Source organism: Sciurus carolinensis, chromosome 11, assembly GCF_902686445.1.
Source record: "Sciurus carolinensis chromosome 11, mSciCar1.2, whole genome shotgun sequence".
Taxonomy (NCBI): domain Eukaryota; kingdom Metazoa; phylum Chordata; class Mammalia; order Rodentia; family Sciuridae; genus Sciurus; species Sciurus carolinensis.
The window spans coordinates 74,935,578-74,955,006 of NC_062223.1; the positions used below are offsets into that span (position 1 = coordinate 74,935,578).

Consider the following 19,429-nt stretch of genomic DNA (forward strand, 5'->3'; position numbering starts at 1 on the left):
CATGTGTCTGGGTTTAATTCCCAGTACTGGAAGGAGGGAAAACAGTTTGGCTTGTCTCTTTTTTTCCTCCTTGTATAGTGCACATTTGCACACTCCCCTATGCTGTTCTACACATCTTTATGGCTTTGCTTATGCTGTTCCCATTCTTTCTACCTTTCTTTGCCTGGTTAATATCTCCTAATTCACTGAGGACCAGCTTAGGCTTCACCTTCCTGGGAAACTTCCCTGAGCTCCCAGACTGGGTGGAGGTCCTTTTCTGTGCTGCCATGGCATTGACCATTGTACCAGCACTCATCACACTATACTGCTAGTTTGTTTCCATCTTGCCTGTTGTGGCAACTCCTCCGAGGCACAAACATCTGCTTTATCCCTTCCCTGTTGCTCAGAGAGAGCCTGGCATGAACTGTCTCTTATTGTGCTCACCATCATATTTCCAATAGTTTAGACACTATAGCTCACCATCAATGGAAGACCGGGAGGACCATCAGAGTATATTCTACTGAAGTAAATTCTGAGTTCTACTAGTAGATAATTCTTGATTTTGTGCTATCATCTTCCTGGTTCAAGCCCCAAAACTGTAGTTCTTAGATTTCTTCATCTAAAATAGAAGTGGCACTGGGTGCAGTGGTGCACGCCTGTAATCCCAGTGGCTTGGGAAGCTGAGGCAGGAAGATTGGGAGTTCGAAGCTAGCCTCAGCAATTTAGCAAGACTCTAAGCAACTCAGCGAGAATCTGCCTCTAAACAAAATACAAAAAGGGCTGGGATGTGGCTTAGTTATTGAATGCCTCTGGGTCCAATCCCTAGTACCAAAAAAAAAAAAAAAAAAAAAAAAAAAAAAAAAGATGTGGCTTTGTTTCATCCCCCACCCCACACAGAGGTGGTATACAGAGGACCCAATGATACCATAGACATGAGACCATCTGAACTTGGAAAGTCAAGAGTTTGGGATGGGAAGTCTTTGACCCGTGGTTCAGTCTTACATTATTAGGAGCTTATGGGACAGGGTCACTCTAAACTCAAGCATAGTTCTGTGGCCCTGCCAGCCCTTCAATTTTATCTGGGGATGCTTATCCTGCCAGATCTGTTCCTTCCAGAAAAGCAAAGATGATACATCCAAGCCATACTCTGTCTTCACAGATCTGATAAGCGAGGAGCCAAGGGTAGGGCTACGACCACTGAAGCACTCCAAGTCAGGAAAGTCATTGACTCAGTCCCTGTGGCTCAACAACAATGTCCTCAATGACCTGAAAGACTTCAACCAGGTGGTTTCACAACTCCTGGAGCACCCAGAGAACCTGGCCTGGATCGACTTGTCTTTCAATGACCTGACTTCCATTGACCCTGTGAGTTCCTACCTCTCTGAGTTCAGTCAAGGGGTGGGAGTGTGGGAATGGGGGTAAGGCCACTGTCCAGGCCCCAGCCTCTCCACCATCTTATGAAAGAAGTTAAACGGGCAGCATAGTGTCATCTAAAGCACATGGCTTTAGGGTCTCACGCAGATGCAGGTTCCAATTTTGGCTATCTCTTATTGTGACTTTGGGCAAGTCACTTAACCTCCTCTTAAAACCTCAGCCTTCCCGTTTGAAAAATTAGGATATGCTAGCATCATAAAGGTTTTGTAGGAATTAAATGAAAAGATACAAGAACCAAGTGCCACATTGATGGCTAAAGCAAAATTGCAGCTGTCATTCATTATTGGGTACCTTACTGTGTTGTGCTGAGTTCTGCTATGAATGAGGTAGACAAAAGTACAAAATTTACTTTCTGCAACTTCTGATTCAAATTTTAAGAAAGGGGGAGATTGCCCTGATGTGTAGTGATCTTAATTTAACTAATATCATTAAAGTTTCTCTTATATACCTAGCATGATACTCTGTACTTTGATGTGTAGTGATCTTAATTTAACTAATATCATTAAAGTTTCTCTTATATACCTAGCATGATACTCTGTACTTTGGCCCCTTGCTGTGATAAGACTGTTAGTTCACCCCAACTTCTTTAGTGAAGCAGCAAGTAAGGCTCAGGGATGGGCAGGAAAGTCATCACCTGGCCAGTCAGTAGCAGTGCTGGGACCAGGGGCCTATACCTCCTGTCTTGAGATCACAGTTCTATTTCAATGTGATGCCTTTCTATCCCTTAAAAGGTAAATGGAAGTAGGTTAGAATCATCCAGTATAGCTGTTAGGACTGGAGTCCAGGACAAGTTGTTCCCCAGACTCTTCCTTTTCTGCCAGCAAGTTAGTCCTGAGCAGAGATCCAGGGTCCTGCCAGCCTGTCTTTTGGTTTCCTCCCTAACAGATCCTAACAACATTCTTCAACCTGAGTGTCCTCTATCTTCATGGAAACAGTATCCAGAGCCTAGGGGAAGTGAATAAGTTAGCTGTCCTCCCTCGGCTCCGGAGCTTGACACTCCATGGTAACCCCATAGAGGAAGAGAAGGGGTATAGGTAAGTATCCTGTCCCTGATCTGGGATTCAGCTGGGCTCCCCTGAGGGACAACGGAAGGGGAGACAGGAAATCTAAGACCATTCTTCTGCCACATGTAAACCTGAGAAGGGAGACCTCTAAGCATTTCTTGCTGTCAGTCAGAATAAACCCAGTCTCTCCCATACCATACTCAGTCCCTCCATTCCTTGCAGTGAGGGAAAAGAGAAGCAACAGGTGAAGGGGAAGGGGAAAGGGGATTCTGGTGGGGGGCAGGCCCCCAGCCCAAGTCTTCCCTACAGGCAATATGTGCTGTGCACCCTGCCCCGTATCACCACGTTCGACTTCAGTGGGGTCACCAAAGCAGACCGTACCACAGCTGAAGTCTGGAAACGCATGAACATCAAGCCCAAGAAGCCCCGGATCAAGCAGGATGCACTCTGAGGTTCCCAGGACCCCAGCAGTCCTGAAGGCCTGAAGCTGGTCAGCTTAGTTTAAGAATAAATGATTTGAGCTGTTGTTCAGAGTAGAAGTTACTTGTACCTTGGAGAGATGCGTTCCAACTCCATCAACTGCCAGAAGCTCTAGTGTTACTTCACTGAGGCAGGCAATGGAGGGAAAGGCCTGCTGGCCAGGAGACCTGGATTTGCACCTGTCCTTGGGAAACTTACCTAGCCTCTCTGGGCCCCTCTGTACTCTTCAGCTTAGATATCATGGGATTAGAGATCAGCATTTCCCAAATTCTTCCAAATGCCAGGTCCTTGGAGCTGCAGCAGAGGCCTCCAAGACAGGCCCAGAAGATGGGCTATGATCTACTTCAATCAAAACAGAGTAGTTCTACTCTTAATACTAAATATGTTGGGATTCTGCTTAATATTCCATTTGATAGCCAGGCACGCCTACAATTTCAGCAGCTTGGGAGGCTGAGGCAGGAGGATCACAGGTTCAAGGCCAGCCTCAACAACTCAGTGAGGCCCTCAGCAGCAAGACCCTGTCTCAAAATAAAAAATAAAAAGGGCTGGAGATGTGGCTCAGTGGTTAAGTGTCCCTGGGTTCAATTCCCAGTACAAAAGAAAAAAAAAAAATCATTTGATAAAAAGAATCTTCTTGCTTGAAAACATTTGCTTGCTGGGTCCCTATCAAGCATCCCTAGCAGAATCTGGTCTCCTTGACCCATAGGGCTGTTATAATTCCATGAGCCTGAGGCAGAGTGTCCCCAACATTCACAGCTGCCTCAGATTCAGGCCTGTCCAGTTTGACAGTGTTCCCATCACTGGAGAAGGGATAAGAACAGTCTTGTCCAACCTGAGGTTAGCCTAGGCTGAGTCTAAGCTAAGACCTGGGAATTCCAAACCCTTATCTCCTGGATTCCTCTTAATGCTCCTAGAAGATAACCCCTTCCCCATCTCATTGCTCACAGATGTGAGTAGACAGAAATAAATAGTTGGGTGGTGGGCAGGACAGAGGGGCTAGAACCAGCACACAAATGAATACACTTCCTTTATCGAGGGTGACAAACAAAAAGAAAAAAGACCAAACATGTAAAAACCCAGGGTGCTAGAAATACAAACTCAATTCATTCAAATTCAAGCTCATCCAGACCCTGGGCACAAACCCTAGTGAGGTGCATGGGAGCACCAAGTCAGGGAAAGGGGACAGGAGTGAATCTGAGGCCAAGAGAAAGGGTGGGAAGGGCATCCCCCTAGGTCCCTTGGTGTTCACTCCCACAGTGGTATCTCCACCTTCCCAATGACTGTAAAGACCTTCCAGTCCCTGTCCTCTTGGCTCCCACCCACCCCAGCCAGGGCTTTGAAGGCCAGTCCTGAACAGTTCTACCCTCCCTTGCTCCATCCTCACTTGCTCAGGCTTCTAGCCTCGCTCTTCTCCTCCTCCACATTCTTCTCAGTGATTAGTAGCAGGTTAGGGTACTGTATAAGCCGAAGTGAGGCTGGGGCCATGGGAGGTGGGATGGAGACAGGTGAAGAGAGGAGAAGAGCTGTCCAAAGACCCCTCTCTTCATGGGATCCCAAACTGTACAACCAGCTCCTCTTTTGCGTCCACACGGATCTGAGAAAGTGCACTGTAGGCATAAGCAGCTATCCTGGAGACCTGAGGCAGAAGGGCCAGGGAGAAAAGGAACAGAGAAACATGTAAGAGGGGATCCACAAATGGAGGAATTGGGGGATGGGATGGCAGTGAAGGAAAGAGGAGGAAATGAGGGAGGTAAAAAAGCTGATGAGAAAGGCAGAAGGAAAAAAAACAGAATAATCAAGGTTGAGGACAGAGGACTGGTGAGGACAGAAAAAGTTAGAGAAGGGGGCAGGGGCAGGCTGCCAGGCTCCCTAACTCCACTCCCTACCTCCTCTGAGGCAGGGTGGCGAACCTTTCTGCTATACTGTGGGCATTTTGGGAAGGGCGGAGGGGGCAGGCTGGGGTAACTCACCTGCTGCAAGTCAGAGAAGGGGACAGGCTCACTGGCCAGCACTTGGTGGGGCTGGCTGGTGAGAGATGGCAGCGGTGGCAGCTTCTTCCAATGGGTCAGGCTGCTGCTCAGCACAGCCAAGCGGGTACTGGACAAGAGGAAGGGGATAGGGAAGGTTAGTTAGGCCACAGCCTTCCCTGCCCTTCCCTGCCGTGCACAGCTCTGCCCAGCTCAGGCAAGCCTCAGTCCCTGAGGCCAGAGGAGCAAGATGACAGGGGTCTCAGTTCATCACAAACTCACTCTTGGTGCATCTCCTTTGTCTTCAGCACCTTCTAGAGTACACAGGGCAAGCAGAGCTGATATAAACATGAACTGTGGTTTGTGGTCAGTTTCCTGGGCTGCACCCAAATGAGGACGCTCCAAAGATGGGAAGATATGGAGGGCAAAAGAGGGGCCCAAACTGGCCCAGTGCTCACCTGTACTGCCTTGCCCGATCCATGTACTCATGCTGCTCCATGCCCTGGGAGTCTGCAGCAGACACATCAATGATGTTGCTTTGGAAAAGGAGACAGAGAGGACATGACAAGTACTTCTAAGGGAGATAGACATGACTCAGTGCCAGGTGCCAATTCCAGTGCTATCTGACACCAATATCCCTACCTGTCCATTAGAGCAGTGCAGGGCCCGAAGACACCTCAACTCAATGACTTCGTCCCATCCCCCATGTCCAGGCCCACTGCCTCTACACTAGGCCTGTCCTGTGACACACACTCACCTAGCTGTCTTCGCAAGGATGGAGGAGAGCAGGGCCTGCTCATCTGTGCGAGCAGAAGGCAGGCTGTGGTAGTTGGGCTCAGCTCCATTGAGGGCTTTGGTTGGGGGGCTACTAGGGTCCAATAGCAGCTTCCGCTCCTCTCGGTCCTAGAAGAGGCCATTGAGGAGAAGTCAGCCCTAGGACTTTTAGTCCTAACTTCCGTTCCTATGGTTCTCCCCTCAGCCCAGCTCTGATCTTTAAACACCAAAAAAATTTTAAAATATGAATATTTGAACTATATGGAATGTCAGATAAGACTTGGTTCCTGACTGCCCTTAGGAGCTCAGCTGAGTTCTTGGAACTAGTGTAGAACCAAGAGGTCCTAGAGGTCCTGCAAAGATGATAGAGGTACACATTAGGTATTCAGCAATAGCTACAGAGCTTCAGAATACAATCCAGCATCCAGCAGAGAAAGGATATTGGAAGGAGAAGACAGAGGAAGTGGGAAAATACCAAAACAGTAAGGTCTAAAGGGAAACCATTCTAAGTCAGGTACCCAAGAATGGCTTTCCTGAGCTTTCAGGACAAGACTTTCCCCAGCAAGGCTGTCTGTTCCCAATATGGAAAGTGCCTGGTGAGTCCAGACAAGGTCCCAGGCCCCAAGGGCAAGTAAGGTCAACCTCTCAGTGGCCATTCCTGATCATCTCAGGGCAGAAACCTCTGCCCAGCCTTTGGGGTATACTATGACTCTGCTTCTTTCTTTAGGCAGGTCCATTTACCTTAGGTGTTCACCCTCCTGTCCTGTGCTCTGTATGTGACTCCCAGACCCAATTGAAGCGTGCCTGGTATATCCTGACCTAAGAGAACAGTGGAGCTTTTCCTCTCTTGCCAAACTACCATACCTCTTTCATTTTTCAAGTTTCCCAAATGCCTTTACTTATTTTGCAATACTGGGGATGGAACCCAGGGGTGCTCTACCACTGAGTTATGCCCCCAAACCTTTATTTTATTAGAATGACTTTGAGATAGTATCTCACTAAGTAGCCCAGACTGGCCTCAAACTTGCAATCCTCCTGTGTTGCTGGTATTATGGGCATGTGCCTCTATACCCAGCTCACCATACCTCTTTCAATGTGGCCTGAGCAGCCGCTTCCATTTCTAGCAGCCCTATTACTACTAGTCTGCACTGATGATCATCACATTCCCCTAGAACTGACCTAAGATGAAACCAAGGCTCCCTAGTCCTGTTTCAGGCCCTGTTCTAACCTGCTGTCTTCTGGATTTGACTCCACTTTAAGCCCAGCAGCTACAGATCCCTTCTGGCTTCGTGTCAGCTGCAAATTGGATAAGCAGATCTACTGCATATCTATCCAAGTCATAAAAGCTCAGGACAATGCCAAGGATGGATTTGGGGTGGGGTAGGGGGAAACTTGGCTAATGCTGACTCATCAACTCTCAAAGCCAGCCCACCAGATTCCTCAATGCTCCTCTCCAGGCCTGTCTCAGCTCCTACCACAGACTTCCCTGCTGTAGGAGCCAAATCCCCTGCTCACAACTATCCTCACAGAGGGCCACTTCCTCCAGTCTTGCTTGCCGCACCCTAGGCAGGGCCAGTCTCTTCACCTTCCTCTTCCTTTTCAAGCCTAGGTTGCCCAGTGTCCTCGGGCCATTTAATACAGTTCCCTTTACCAGGAGAAAGAAGTTGTGGGCTTTTGCACTGTCATTTCTAAATCCCCAACCACCCTCTATTCTCCTCCGTCCTCAGGACTAAATGGCTAGAAAGATGCTGTTGTGGCTGTAATTCCAGTTGCTCAGAGGCTGAGGCAGGAAGGTCACAGATTTGAGGACAGCCTTGAGTAACTTAGGAAGACCCTGTCTCAAAATTTTAAAAGTTGGGAGTGCATATGGCTCAGTGGTACACTTGCCTAGCATGTAAAAGACCTTGGGTTCAGTACCCAATACTGAAAGCTAAAAAAAAAAAAAAAAAAAAAAAAAAGACAAAATGCTTGCCAAAGATGAAACTCTAAGGAAAGTTGGCTCCACAATGAGGTTTGCTTCCTATGTCTCTCCTTCCCCTAGCCCCCAGTTCTGACAGAGGTTCATGAAGGACACGGCAGTTTCTCCCAACTAGCAGTTTAAGAACAAGGTTGTTTCCCTCACTCCTAGAAGAGGGCATGCTACCCCCCTTCAGAATGGACAAATAATATCACCCTATACCCAAAGGATGAGTGGGGCATGGGGTAGGTAGATTTATCACAGGAAAGTTTGTCCTTGAGTCAGCAAGATTCAAGAGTCAATGTTTCACTGTCTACCTTAGAATGAACCCATATATGTCTTGCCCATGACTGGCCACCTGGTCTATAGGCATGGCTGGAAGAGATAGCCCAATAGATAAAGCACATGGTTTGGCATCAACACTTTGGCTAGGGTATTTCTTGGGTTGGTTAAATCCCTTAGCTTCTCTGAACTTTTCCTTCAGCTTTCAAATAGGTATCTATATGACAAATGATTGCAAGAGTCCAATGAGATAACTGTAAAAGCTCCCTGAAAACTATTATGTTCTACATTCCCCATGGCCCCCATGCTAGGGACTAAAACCAGGGCACTTTACCATCCCCAGACTTAAACTTGTAATCCTCCTTCCTCAGCCTCTCGAGCAGCTGGGATTACAGACATGCCCACCATTCCTGACTGTACATTCCTCTTTATTATTATAATAAAAGAGTAGTGATGACAGTAGGATAGGGGCTCTTCCAAGAGCTGGAAGAGGGCCTTGGAGTTGGTGAATGGCTATGGCCTTTGCCACAGGACACTTCGAATCACTCAGCACTGATCTTTTCTAACCTTTTCTGGGGGTTAGAAACAAATGAGAGCCCATCAGAGGAAAGGTGGAGAGTCAGATGAGCAATCAACTCTCCCTTTCAGCTGGGAGCTGGTATCCTTTCTCATAAGGAATTAATCCTTATTCCCGATAAGAATTCATATCATATTTTAAAGGGCCAGTTTGCTACTAGACAACAGCTTTTCCAGGAAGTAAGAATATTATGTTGTCCTCTCTAACAGGCTAGAGTGAAAGGAGAGATTACTAGTCATGAAGCAGGCCTAACACTGGGTGGGAAATATGACTAGGTGTTCACTTGAGTGGAGAATCAAGGATCAGGAACGGCTCATATCTCTCACACAACATTTTCCTGGATTTAAGTCCTTGGCCAAAAATATCTTCACTGGGGATAGAACTATTTCCAAGTACCAGTGATGTAATCTGTTTCTGTGATCATGTCCCCCACTATGCCACAGGATACTTGATAAGAAAGTTCTACTTTCTCTATATCTACTATATGTAGAAAGGTAGGACCCAGACTAAGAGGCATTAAAAAAGATGAGTGAGTGGCCAGCAGTTTGAGACTTCATCCCTGGAAAGATCACCCTTCTCAAAGGTGGTCAGTCCAGGCATGGAAGGGATTAAAAGGTGGAGAAAAGTAGGAATGCACCAAGGGGAAGAGGGATATAGCCGCATTTTCCAGATAGGCACCCTCTAGCCTTAAAAGGTTACCCTCTAGCTAAAATTTCAGGCACCAGGCAGCACGCCTCCACTCAGGCAGGCCAAACTCAGAACCAGATGAGCTCCCCATCCCAACTCTTTCCCCTGAATGAGCCAAAGGTTAATCCAGTATCTTGCTTTCCAAGCCAATTTCCCACACGTCCCAATGTCCTTATTGTATCTACAAAAGTCTCCATTGGCTAACTCAAATGTCACCAATTTCCAAAGGCGGCCTCTAACCCCAGACCAACAGTGGCCCTTTTTCCAACCCCAGGGACAAGATACGTAAGTAAATTCCTGATTCATCTCAGGACAGATCAGCTAAAGGACCTCAGCTTACCCACCTCTACAATGGATTTTCAAAGCCCGCTAATACAAGCACAGAGAAGGCACAGGAAGTTGGGAAGGGAGTGTTTCCCAGGGACCTAGGCTGAGGAGCCTTGAAGATGTTAAGGTTTAACGGTACGGGGAGATAGAGGAGAACATGTCAGCTGGACGGCTGCATGCACAACCCCAGGGCAGGACTGTGTAGAGACCTGGGACTTCAAAAGGGGTAGGAGCCCGGCCAGCCGTCCTCGGTGTAATCTGTCCCCTCCAGGCCTCCGTACTCAGTGAGCCCAGCGGTCCGGGTCGCCCTCCTCTGCAGGTCTTTTCTGGGGCCCCAAGCCTCAGGGTCTTAGCCCTCACTCCCGAGCCCCGCCTGCCGCGGCCGCACCTGGTCCGAGTCCTCGTTTTCGCTGCTGTAGCAGCACCCCATGGCCGGGGTCGGGCCGGGCGCTCAGGCCGCGCGGAGGAGGGACGGCGTCCGTCAGGAGCCCTTCCGGTCACATGACGTGAGGCTGCCTGCCGCAAGCAACCACCCCTTCTCCCCCTGCCCACAGCGTCCCAGAGCCGCTCTGGCTCCGCGGCCCAAACCCCGACTTCCGGCCCCGCCCCTAGCCCGGTGACCATAACCATCCAATGGGAAGGCGCACCCTACGTGACAAGACACGAGACACATGATACGAGGAGAGGGGTGTGTCATATGACTTTATCATCTCGTCTCTTAAACTGGAATCCTCTCCACCCCTGTCCATAGTGGCCCTCTTGTGAATTGTGCTGTGATCCCTGGCCCCCTAGGCCACCTTTCTGGGCCAGTGAGCGAACTCATGTAAATGCTACCATGGTACACTTCTTGGTTTTGGTACTGTTGATCGAACCCAGGTATGCTTTATCACTGAGCTAAATCCCGAACCCTTGGTACCAGCCTTGGTAGGGCCCAGACTTAGAGGCAGTTTAAAAAGGTGAGTGACCAGCAGTTTGAGACTTCATCCTTGGAAAGGTACCTTGTTTTGGTACTGTTGATTGAACCCAGGGATCCTTTATCACTGAGCTAAATCCCCAGCCCTTTTTATTTTTAATTTTGGTATAAGGTCTCCCTAGTTGCTGAGGTTGGTCTCCAACTTGACATCCTCCTCCCTCGACTTCCCATGTCACTGCGGTTACAGATATGCGCCCACGCGGGACTTGTCACTATACATTTAAATGCCACGTGAGCAGCAACTGGGATCCAGGCTCTATTCTCCTAGATCTGCAGTTGATGCGCACACGTAAACCCCATATGCCTGGTGCCCCTGAGGTGAGGAGCTTACGCCTTCACAAACTAAACTGGAGTGGAGATCATTCCGGTAAAAGCGATCATCCTGGTAGAGGCGCTAGACTCACTTGGTTGACCTCCTTGTCCTCAGGCGTCTCTTCAATCGTGCTTTTTTACAATTGCCACAGTAATCTAACTTACAAAAGTGACTATAAACTTTCTCTAAAACCTTCCCAAGAGGGCTACGGTTGTAGCTCAGTGGTACAGCGCTTGCTTAGCATATGTGAAGCACTGGATTCGGTCCTCAGCACCACATAAAAATAAATGTGTCCATCTACAACTAAAAATAAAATAAAACCCTCCCAAGGCTGGGGATATAGTTCGGTGGTAAAACCCTTGCCAAGGAAAGCCCCAGCACAGGTTAAAAAAAAAAAAAAAAGTCTCCTGTCTTCCCTTGGGCTGGATCATTCCTGATGATGCATTGTCTGACACCTGCTTCCCAACCCATGCCATGCCCAAGGGAAATACTTCCAGTCCTCCCCCACCCCCACCCCTGCATCTTTATCTATTTTCTTTTCAGTACTGAGGATTGAACCTAAGGGTGCTTTACCACTGAACAGCATTCTCAGCCCTTTATTTTGAGACAGGTCTTGAACTTGCCATCTTCTTGCCTCAGTCTCCCTAGTGGTTGGGATTACTCACTGAGCCACTACACCTAGTTTCACTCACTTATTAAATCAACAAATGTTTGCAGTGTTTTATCTGGATAGTCAGTAGTTCAGAAACAGTCAAAAGTCCTTGTACTGGTGGAGCATCCAATCTAGTGATCACAGCATATTGTATTCTGTCGTTCCTGGATCAACTTCTTCTATCAAACTTGTAGTTCCTGAAGGACAGGAACAGATTCTGACTCTTCTTTGTGACCCAAGCTGTAACAGTTGCTTAGAGAAAAACTTAAAATTGAATTGAGTAAATTACAGTTCATCACCTTGGCTCACACCATGTCCATGTCCTCATCCCAGAAGCTGGAGAAGTCACCGAACCTAGTAGCACTTGTTACCCTCAAATCAAGACCCTGGAGTTCTATATGTTTTTTGAGGGTTCCTGACAGATAGGAGGCAGCTCCAGCTTGTCTCTGGGTCTGGTAACTAGAACTGCAGGTCTCAGGTAACAACAGCAGCTTCAGCATCAATAATTGAAAGCAGGTCCAGCCTCTTGCCTCAGGGTTATTTCCCCCAAGGACTTCCCCTCCAGTCCTGTACTCCGGTTGTCCCTAAGCAGGAGCTTCCAGCCCAGGTAAGCGGGCCTTGTGGGTTCACAAGCACACCCAGTTCATGACCACTATCACTCAACTATTCACATCCATTCATACGCTATTTTACCCCCTCCAACCAAGAATTTTGCAAGGAGGCCTGCAAGGTCAGATCTGGAAAGAGAGGGTGGTCTAGAATGTGGGAGAGGGCCCTGGAGAAGAGGGCTGGGGCGGTGGGGGGGGGGAGTATGTGTGGTATGTTTATGTGTATGTATGCACTTATAAAGGGAATTCTGAGAGCACAGAGGAAGAGGGGAATATAAAAGAGGGGAGATAAGACTGGAGAGGAAATATAGAATCAAGGACTCCTCCCACTCCCAGGAAAGAGCAAAGGGATAGTCCTGGTGTGGGAAGACACTGCACTCAATAACACCTTATGAAGTGTTTTGATTAGCTTTTACTGAAGCAAACCAGTGACAGTGAAGGGTTTTGACTACAAATCTTTGCTTTTTTGCAATACTGTAATGGGTCAGAAGAGACCAAGCCGACAGGAGTATGGTAGGGGTACAATATCCCAGGAGGAACTGAAGAAAGAGGTCCTGAAGAAGGGGGTGACTTCAGGGATGAAGGGAAATGGGTGTAGCAATGTGGAGATGGGACCAGAGGTCACGAGTAGAAAAAAGTGGTATGGGGTTGGGTGCTGAACATAGACAGTATGATGTCCTTGAAAATACAGTCTTGGAATCGTGCCAACCTGGATTCAAATCCCAATTCTGCTGTGTGACTCTGGGCAAAAGACTTAACCTTTCATAGCCGTGGTTTGTAAAATATGAGCCTAATAATTGCTAGTGGTAAAGACCACAAATGACAGGCAAATGTTGGGATGGGTTTCCCTCCCTACCCCACTCTCTACCTCCCTCCCTGCCTCCCTCCACCTCAGGTCCAGGTAGGGACCATGTCCCCTGCCATTGCACTGGCATTTCTGCCACTGGTGGTAACATTGTTGGTGCGATACCGGCACCATTTCCGCCTGCTGCTGCGCACAGTCTTGCTGAGGAGTTTCCAAGACTGCCTATCAGGGATGCGGATTGAGGAGCGAGCTTTCAGCTATGTGCTCACCCATGCCCTACCTGGGGACCCTGGACACATCCTCACCACTCTGGACCACTGGAGCAGCCACTGCGAGTACCTGAGCCATATGGGGCCTGTCAAAGGTCAGTATTGCCTAGCCTCTTCTGCTCCAGGAAGTAGCCCCAAGATCTGGGATTTGTCACTGCTTTACTGGGTGAATTGGGCAGGATAGTGACCCTCTTTGGGTTTCTGTTTTGCTCACCTGGGAATGAGAGGCCTGCACTAGGTCATTCATTTATCCATCAAACATTTATTGCCACCTTATTTGTACCAAGCATGTGCTAGGTGCTGGGAGAGAAGGTAGAGTCCACAATAGAACCAGCCACAAATGCTGGCCTCAAAGGGAACAAAATACACAAAAGAATAACCATAACTCATAGCTTTCTAATTATCTGTGTCCAAGTTTTTCTTCCCTACCAAAGAGGCTTCCACATCTGATTCTACATCAGTATAGGTGCCTGCCTGGATTTATCTCAGACCCGGCTCCCAGCACAAGTGCTTTCAGAGTCTTAAGAAATTCATTCAATTCCAAGATCAGAGAGATATCCACTGAACAATAAAACAGGATGAAACTGGAAGCCTCTCAGAAGTCTCGAAGATGGGACGGTTGTTTTTGCCCGGGTGCTCCTGGAGGAAGCAACGTTTGAACTAAGTCTGGAAGGATTGGCTTCAAATTGGCCAGGTGGATGGAGACAGGTGTAGAAAGGCAAAGCCAACCACATATACAAATGCAGCATGAAGAAATGAGACAGCATAGTTGATTCTGGGAAGTTCTTTGGAATGGCTATGATACAGGCTACAGGTGGAAAGAGCTTAGAGCTGTAACTGGAAAGGTAGGATAGGATCAGGTCTAAAAAGTTCCCAAACACCAGGGTGAGGATCTCAAGTCCAATCCTAAAGGGCTTTAGAATCACAGGAGCCAGGGATTGATAAGCTTGGATATGTTACATAGATTGCTAGAGGCTGATGTGAAGATTAGACTAGGGGAGGCAGGGGGAACAGCGGGGCAGCTGTAGTTATGATCCAAAAGAAGTGGGATCTCAAATGGTTGGAGCTGCAGTGAGGCAGGTGAGCCTTTGAGATGTCTTTTCATGAGGAGCCCTGCATCTATCTCCCACGTCTTCTACAACAGCCCTCTCACCTTGTAGGTCAGATTCTGGTGCGGCTGGTGGAGGAGAAGGCCCCTGCTTGTGTGCTAGAGCTAGGCACCTACTGTGGATACACCACCCTGCTTATTGCTGGCGCCCTGCCCCCTGGGGGTCGCCTTCTTACAGTGGAGCGGGACCCACGCACGGCAGCAGTGGCTGAAAAACTCATCCGCCTGGCTGGCTTTGATGAGCACACGGTTAGCTTTCCTATCCCCTGACCCTGATCTCTTCTCTGCTACCCCAGGCCTTGCCTTAGACAGTCCTCCCTTGTGAAGGATTCCCATTTAGTTAGAAGGAAGCAGCTTCACTTAGGCAGCTGGGATCCTGGAGGGTGTGTGAGCTCCTACCATCTTGTCCCAAGTCACTTGCATATATTTTCTTCTGGATGACAAAAGCAGCAGCTAAGAGGAAGGTCTCCAGAGCCCAGCAAATAGGAATACAAATCTTAGCCTGACTCTTGTTAGCTGTGTGTCCTTGGGCAAAGAACATATCTCTGAATCTTAGTTTGTTCGTGGGCAGAATGGAAATCACAATACTAATCCTGATTTCTTGGGTTCTGAGGACCTAGGCCAGTACCTGACATGAAGTAAGTCAGATCCTGGTTGGGTCTGGAGTGGGAAAGCAATCCCTCCAAACCTCATCTCTAGCACCTCCTTCCCAACAGGTGGAGCTCATTGTTGGCAGCTCAGAGGAGGTGATCCCACGCCTGCGAGCCCAGCACCAGCTGAGTCGGACAGACCTGGTACTCCTGGCACATCGGCCCCGGTATTATTTGCGGGACCTGCAGCTGCTAGAGGCCCATGCTCTGCTGCCAGCTGGTGCCACTGTCTTGGCTGATCACGTGCTCTTCCCTGGTGCGCCCCGCTTCCTGCAGTATGCCAAGAGTTGTGGCCACTACCGCTGTCGCCTCCACCACACTGGCCTCCCAGACTTCCCTGCTATCAAGGATGGCATAGCCCAGCTCACCTATGCTGGACCTGGCTGAGGTTCAGGACCATGGATATTTACCAATGCTCCCCACCCCTGCCCAAACAAGGACCTCAGAACATTTATTGCCTTCCCTGTTTGGAGCCTGACACATGCTGGGCTCAGAGCTGGGGAGGTTTTCTTCCCAACTTTACCCCTTTGGGCCCCACATTGACCCAAAGTGTCAAATTCTATCAGGCTACTTGGTCTCTGGTCCTCCTCCTTCTGGAGAGATCCACGGACAGACATGAGGCCTGAGCTCCCAGCCCGGCTCTGTCACTGGTTTGCTGGGTGAGTCCAGGGTAGTCTTGCCCTGCTCCGAGATTTAATCCACTCTCTTAACACTAAAGCTGATGACTGGAAGAGCCTCAGGGCTTCCCAGCTCTGGACTTCAGAAAGCCTCTCCTCCTTGGTCCATACCATTCTGGGTGGAATCAGAGGAAACAGCAGCTAATGAGAGGCCCTGAAGGAATGGCTTGGTGCAAGTTGGGCCAGGGGAAATGACACAGGAGCTTGGGTCCAGGCTTGGTATCCCTTGAATGTCCCCTCCCCAAAGCCCAAGAGAAGGGGCTGCATTCCTCTGGGCCCCACCAACAAATAGGGAATAGACATGGGGGAAAAATCATTCCTGTGTCTTTATTAAAGAGAGTTAGAAAGAAACCAGACCTGGCAACCAAGGGGCGAGGTACTGACCAGGTAGGTGGGGTGGGCTCAGGCTCTGGGAATTCAAGGGCCAACTGATGGCCTAGCAGGGGTCAAGGAAACCAGGTTCTGGCAGCAGCTGAGGAAGTGCCCAAGGGTGAGCTTTTAGGCATTGGGGCCATCAGCTATCAGCTGGTTCTGCAGGCTGAGGGGTTGGGGCGGGGATGTAGGGTAGGTTAGGCTGGCCTGGAATCGCCCTGAGGCCACCCTGCCTTGTCTACCTAGATCATCCACTGGTCCTGATCCTGTTCGTTGCCTTCCATGTCCACCTGGAGAGGAGGCTGGGTGTGGGTGGGGAGGGGCCTCAGCCAGCCTCAGCCCCAGATCCGGCCCCTGGATAAATCCAGAGTTTCTATACCCGTTGGTCATCAATTAGGTCAGGGGCAGGGGCCCAGGAACAGAGGCCCTCCCCTACACCCCCACCTACCTCATTGACTTCTCCATCATCAGGTGACTCATTATAGTCATTCATCTCGTCCATGTCCTGCATGTCCTCATCATCCTCTGAGTCCTCTTCACTGTCCTCATCGTCTTCATCATCTTCCTCTTCCTCATCATCATAGTGCTGGTGGGGTAGGAAAAATCCTGTAGGCCCTACAGGGCTGCCTGGACCAGTTCAACCACTGGCCAACTTGGAAACCTCCCCTTCCCCAACCGTGCCCCCACCTTGAATTTAGCAAGCTGATAGATGTTATACAAGACCTTAGTGTTAGGCCCAATGCCCATCCCATTAAGCTCCCCTTTTTAGCACTGGCCCACACTGCTCCAAGTCAGAAGCAGAACTTCAGAATTAGTATAGTCTTGATTCACTCTGGGCCTCGCACAGGCCTCACTTGAAGGAGTCACTCACCTCTGAGGCTGGCTTGCCAATAGGTACCAGGTTGTTGTCTTTCTCTGCAATGCTCTGAAGCTGTGGGCAAAACAGGGAGGAGAGAGCAAGGCTAGGGCCCAAGCAGGGCAGGGCAGGAACATGGGACTGGGCCACTCTGCCCTCAAGAAGATCTTTAGATGTTGGGGAAAAGCTTCTTCCTGGTTCTCAGGAAAATTCAATCCTTTTCTTCTGTTATCTGCCACATATAAATTTGACCCAACTACTTAATCTCTCTGAGTCTTGGTTTCTTCATATAATTATGGTGAGGGTGAAGTGAGATAATTAGCTTAAAACATGGCATCTGCTAGGTTCTTGATAAATAGTTGAAACTATTAATTCCTGTGATTTGAGGAATAAAGCTTGGGCTGAATGTCAGAAGCCTCAGTTCTAATCTGGTCCAGAAGTTCCACGGACCCCCAGCAAATCAGGGCACCATCAAGATGAGACTCTTGGCCCGCTGGTTCCCAGCCTGACTATTCCCTGGGGAGGACAGAAAGCTCTTCCAGGGCAGGTCCCACAGTAAGGCTGGGTCATGGCCACAGGGTGGGGGGGAAAGATGTTTCTGACTGTGCTGTGCTGTGCTGTGCTAGATCCTCACTCACCCAGGCCTGATGCTGCTGTTCCTGCTGCTGCAGCTCTGTCTCCTCCACACAGGGCCGATCCAGATTAAACCACAGTGTCTCAGTCACCCGGGGGAAGAGTGAGGGAAACAAGGTGGACATGGCTCCTAGACTGAGGGAAAGTGTCAGGTGAATGTATTTTGTTTTAGTTTGACTTTTCTTTGGTTGTAATTTGATTTAGGGATTGGGTGGAGTGGAAGGTAGCAGGGAAGCAAGCCTTCCCTATAGGAATCAGACAGACCTGGGTTTGAGTCCTGGCTCCACCACTTACTAGCTGTTTGACTTTTGCCAAGTCACTTAACCTCTCTGGGCCTGTTTCCTCATCTGTAAAATGGGGATAATAACAATTATATCACCCTCAAAGTTATTCTGATAAATAAAGTAATGGACAAATCAAATTGTAGGTTGGTCATTCAAGGAGATAAGAGAATGGGAGCCAGGTGTACAAATAAAATCCAGACTACAAACTTGAATTTACAAAATTAGGGGAAACAGGGCTCTAATGAAATTTATGTCTACCCTCTCCAAACTCTAAAATGTACTTTTTGCTCCTTTATGATGGTCTTTACCACACCCAATCAGTGCAAAACATTTGGGACACTAACCACTTCTTTCCTGGACCAAATTGAGGGTACAGGGCTTGCAACACATGCAATTAGCATTCAGTAAGACATTCTAAAAGGCGTGAATAAATGAATAAATAGATGGAAGACTGGATGAACTAATATTTAGGAGAACAAATTCAGCTTTGTGAACTCAGCTGACTAGGAAAATCCCAGAGGTTCTGAATTAAAACTTCTCAGTTCACAGGAAAACTGAGACCCAGCACCAGGAAGATACTGGCTTTAGGTCACACAGTGGGTCGGGGCTTAGCACTAGTGTAGGGAAAGGGATCCAGGACAGGCACTGGAAGAGGAACGATTTTAAAAAGGACCTGTCTCGTCTAGCTTTTGTCCTAACTTATTTGACCGACCCAAGGCCAGCTGCTGGCGCTCTCTCGATCAACGCCCCCTACTCCATGTAAGAGACAAACACATCCGTTCTCACACCCCAGAACTAACTCAAGGCCAGAGAGCTTGCCTCCAAAAACCAAACCCGCCACCACCCAGTCTTTGCTCATTAAGATAATGACCGTGCGGTTGACCAACAGGAAGAAGGCAGGGGCGGGACTCGGACAGGAGTTTGCCCTTATAGGGTCGCTAATCGCGAAAGGAGCGGAGTCTGAGCAGAGCCAATTAACTGAAAGAAATGCTGGGTGACAGGAAGTGACACCAATGAATGACGGGTCTTCTGTGAAGGGGTGGGGCTTAGCCTTGAGGAAGCGACCAATGAGCAGAAGCTGTTTAAAGTTAAAGGAATCTGAACATGGAGCTCCTAGGGAGGCAAGTCAAAGGGCTGGGTTTCCCTGGGGGAAAGAGGAAAGAAGAAGCAAGAAGACGGTCGCAGCCTCCCTTCTGTACTTACCCCGCCGGAGGCGGCAGCCGGCGGCGACCCGGAAGCGCTTCACCTAACCTGAGCGGAAGGACCCACCAGAATCCGGGACCCACCAAACGCATGCGTCCTTCGTCTCCTTTTGTTTCCCGCTCCCACCCACCACAACGGAAGTGACGTTGGAACCTTAGGACGTACAAGTTGGGAAAGGAAATTTGCTGCGCCTGTCTCTTGGGCCTCGAGTCCCAGCCAATCGGCTTTACCAGCCTGTTCCCGCTAGCAGGTTCTATTTAATTCCGCCCATTAGTCCCCGGACAGTATTCGCGCGCTAACTCAAAGAAATGGCTGCCAGTGACCTGCTTTGGTATGAGAGCTTAGTCCTGTGGTATTCAAACAAATCTGCTTCTACCCCAGAGTCGCTGGGTGATTTTACACCTCTCCTGTATGTCTTCTCGCAGACTCGGTTTCCCATTTGAACACATTTGTTATTTAACGTATTCCTTGAACAAAAGTTTGTGCCTCTTTAGTATATTTCAGGTTCTGTTAGAAGCTGGGGATAAATCTGCATATGCTCGCTACCCCAAAGACCTC

General features: G+C 48.9%; 4 protein-coding genes across 20 annotated transcripts in view; 2 read left to right on the plus strand and 2 right to left on the minus strand.

Moving 5' to 3' along the window:
* Nucleotides 1-2,943, plus strand: part of Lrrc51 (leucine rich repeat containing 51) — a 44,572-nt gene extending 41,629 nt beyond the window's left edge. For 6 of the 7 annotated variants that reach the window (XM_047515979.1, XM_047515980.1, XM_047515976.1 and 3 more), the window contains 3 exons: nt 1,139-1,344; nt 2,299-2,447; nt 2,727-2,943. In XM_047515979.1, the coding sequence (XP_047371935.1) occupies nt 1,139-1,344; nt 2,299-2,447; nt 2,727-2,868 (497 nt within the window). In that variant the 3' untranslated portion in view covers nt 2,869-2,943. The remainder of the gene's footprint in view (nt 1-1,138; nt 1,345-2,298; nt 2,448-2,726) is intronic. The other variant, XM_047515983.1, reaches the window with a different exon arrangement.
* A 964-nt stretch (nt 2,944-3,907) lies between these two features.
* Lamtor1 (late endosomal/lysosomal adaptor, MAPK and MTOR activator 1) lies at nt 3,908-10,032 on the minus strand. Its single transcript, XM_047515984.1, has 5 exons — nt 9,857-10,032; nt 5,622-5,767; nt 5,323-5,400; nt 4,868-4,994; nt 3,908-4,533 (listed from the first exon to the last, which is right to left on the minus strand). The coding sequence occupies exons 1-5, from the start codon at nt 9,896-9,898 to the stop codon at nt 4,441-4,443; spliced, it is 486 nt and encodes a 161-aa protein (XP_047371940.1). The 5' UTR covers nt 9,899-10,032; the 3' UTR covers nt 3,908-4,440.
* Nucleotides 10,033-10,226: 194 nt separating this feature from the next.
* On the plus strand, nt 10,227-17,791 carry LOC124958182 (transmembrane O-methyltransferase). 3 transcript variants are annotated; one of them, XM_047515960.1, is made up of 4 exons: nt 10,227-10,344; nt 12,910-13,183; nt 14,249-14,445; nt 14,913-17,791. In XM_047515960.1, exons 2-4 carry the CDS (start codon nt 12,925-12,927, stop codon nt 15,231-15,233), a joined length of 777 nt encoding a protein of 258 aa, XP_047371916.1. In that variant the 5' UTR covers nt 10,227-10,344; nt 12,910-12,924; the 3' UTR covers nt 15,234-17,791. The 3 variants fall into 3 exon arrangements, with proteins under 3 accessions (XP_047371916.1, XP_047371913.1, XP_047371915.1); XM_047515957.1 differs by having other exon boundaries at nt 10,315-10,424; XM_047515959.1 differs by lacking the exon at nt 10,227-10,344 and adding an exon at nt 11,867-12,013.
* Anapc15 (anaphase promoting complex subunit 15) lies at nt 13,337-18,984 on the minus strand. Of its 9 annotated transcripts, none has more exons than XM_047515964.1 (6): nt 18,872-18,975; nt 17,649-17,731; nt 17,390-17,514; nt 16,767-16,826; nt 16,344-16,481; nt 15,831-16,249 (listed from the first exon to the last, which is right to left on the minus strand). In XM_047515964.1, the coding sequence occupies exons 3-6, from the start codon at nt 17,507-17,509 to the stop codon at nt 16,022-16,024; spliced, it is 546 nt and encodes a 181-aa protein (XP_047371920.1). In that variant the 5' UTR covers nt 17,510-17,514; nt 17,649-17,731; nt 18,872-18,975; the 3' UTR covers nt 15,831-16,021. The 9 variants fall into 9 exon arrangements, with proteins under 9 accessions (XP_047371922.1, XP_047371920.1, XP_047371918.1 ...); XM_047515962.1 differs by having other exon boundaries at nt 17,390-17,519; nt 18,872-18,974; XM_047515963.1 differs by having other exon boundaries at nt 17,390-17,519; nt 17,679-17,731; nt 18,872-18,972.
* Nucleotides 18,985-19,429: the final 445 nt, after the last annotated feature.